Below are 1,767 nucleotides of genomic sequence, written 5' to 3' on the forward strand. Positions count from 1 at the left end.
AATGTCGCAGTGGACTCCGGTTCTCTGCTGGAGCAGTAAACACTCTAACCACAGGGTCACCTCCCATTCATTGTTCAGGGTATTATTTTACTCTCTTGGAACTCACTTTGTAGACCAGGCTGGCCTCGAACTCAGAGAGATCCACCTGCTTCCTCCTCCCAGTGCAGATAAGTGTTGGGATGAATGCTGCCACACTCTGCCACGAGTACTTCATCACAATCTTTCTGGAACCAAGAGACTCGCACAGCCAGGTGGTGGTGGTGCACGCCTTTAATCCCAGCAATCGGGAGGCAGAGGCAGGCGGATTTCTGAGTTCGAGGCCAGCCTGGTCTACAAAGTGAGTTCTAGAACAGCCAGGACTATACAGAGAAACCCTGTCTTGAAAAACCTTAAAAAAAAAAAAGAGAGAGAGAGAGAGAGAGAGACGCACACACAACCTTCTGAATTCTGTTTAATTTAATGCACAAATCTCAGAGGAAAGGGTCACTGGTATTCAGAGGGGCTGTGTTGGGGCAGGGCCGGGCCTCCTTCCAGTCACTGTCACATCTCGTCCAACCCATAGTCCTCCTCTGGGAAATCTCCCACGGTGACAGCCGATGGCTTTACAAAGGCACCATACTTGGCCTGGCATTCGAAGTAGCGTTTCCCATTCACACTGTGGGCAAGATGGAGGCAGTGGTGAGGGGGGCTTCCAGTCCACAAGCCAGTGTGCGCAGGCTCCGCCAGGAGCACAGGCGGACTTCCACACACATGCAGGAGCACACGGCAATACGTTACCTGCCATCGTTTTTTCCTAACGGCTCATCATATCGGACACCGACCCAGTAGCCTGGCTTGAAATCTGTGAGTCCTGTCCGGGAGAGAAATCTCAGTGAAACCTCTCCAGTGAGCTTACTCCTTGTTCCCAATTTCTGGGGGAGTGGGAAAGCTGTCATGGAGACAAACCCTTCTCCCTCCATTGCTCACAGTGTGAAGGCTAGGTCGCTGTCACCGGTCCAGCATGCTACTTTGGGCTGTTCCTGTATTATAGGAAACTTTCTCACTGTTGTTAGAGCTGTTACTAAGATGCCCTGTAGTTTGGTGTTTCTGGAAACCAATCACAACAGAAGTCAGTTAGGCCTGCTCTGTATAGTGAGCCACAGTAAGCTCGGACCCGAATCAACCACCGGTAGCACTTCTTGTACTTGTTTTTATGGTATTTGCTTTTAAGCTGCCCCTGGGATGAACCCCAACAAAAGAGAGACACCCATACCAATATAAGAAGCTATTTGGGGGCGGGAGAGATGGCTCAGTGATTAAGAGCACTGACTGCTCTTCCAGAGGTCCTGAGTTCAAGTCTCAGCAACCACATGGTGGCTCACAACTATTATGGGATCTTCTGGTGTGTCTGAAGAGAGCTACAGTGTACTCACATAAAATAAATAAATCTTAAAAAAAAAAAAAAAAAAAAAAGCACAGAAGTGGATGCTCACAGTCAGCTATTGGATGGAACACAGGGCCCCCAATGGAGGAGCTAGAGAAAGTACTGAAGGGGGCTGTAACCCTGTAGGTGGAACAACAATATGAACTGACCAGTAACCCCAGAGCTCGTGTCTCTAGCTGCATATGTAGCAGAAGATGGCCTAGTCAGCCATCATTGGGAAGAGAGGCCCCTTGATCTTGCAAACTTTATATGCCCCAACACAGGGGAAGGCCAGGGCCAAGAAGTGGGAGTGGGTGGGTAAGGGAGCAGGGTATAAGGGACTTTCAGGATAGCATTTGAAATGT

At 49.5% G+C, this 1,767-nt stretch overlaps 1 protein-coding gene across 1 annotated transcript in view; it reads right to left on the minus strand.

Moving 5' to 3' along the window:
* Positions 1-435: 435 nt before the first annotated feature.
* Positions 436-1,767, minus strand: part of Tbcb (tubulin folding cofactor B) — a 7,552-nt gene continuing 6,220 nt past the window's right edge. The window contains exons 5-6 of the mRNA XM_021200039.2: positions 778-850; positions 436-655 (exon numbers count right to left, since the gene is read on the minus strand). Coding sequence (XP_021055698.1) covers positions 541-655; positions 778-850 — 188 coding nt within the window. The 3' untranslated portion in view covers positions 436-540. The remainder of the gene's footprint in view (positions 656-777; positions 851-1,767) is intronic.

The sequence above is a fragment of the Mus pahari genome, chromosome 1, assembly GCF_900095145.1.
Source record: "Mus pahari chromosome 1, PAHARI_EIJ_v1.1, whole genome shotgun sequence".
Taxonomy (NCBI): Eukaryota; Metazoa; Chordata; class Mammalia; order Rodentia; family Muridae; genus Mus; species Mus pahari.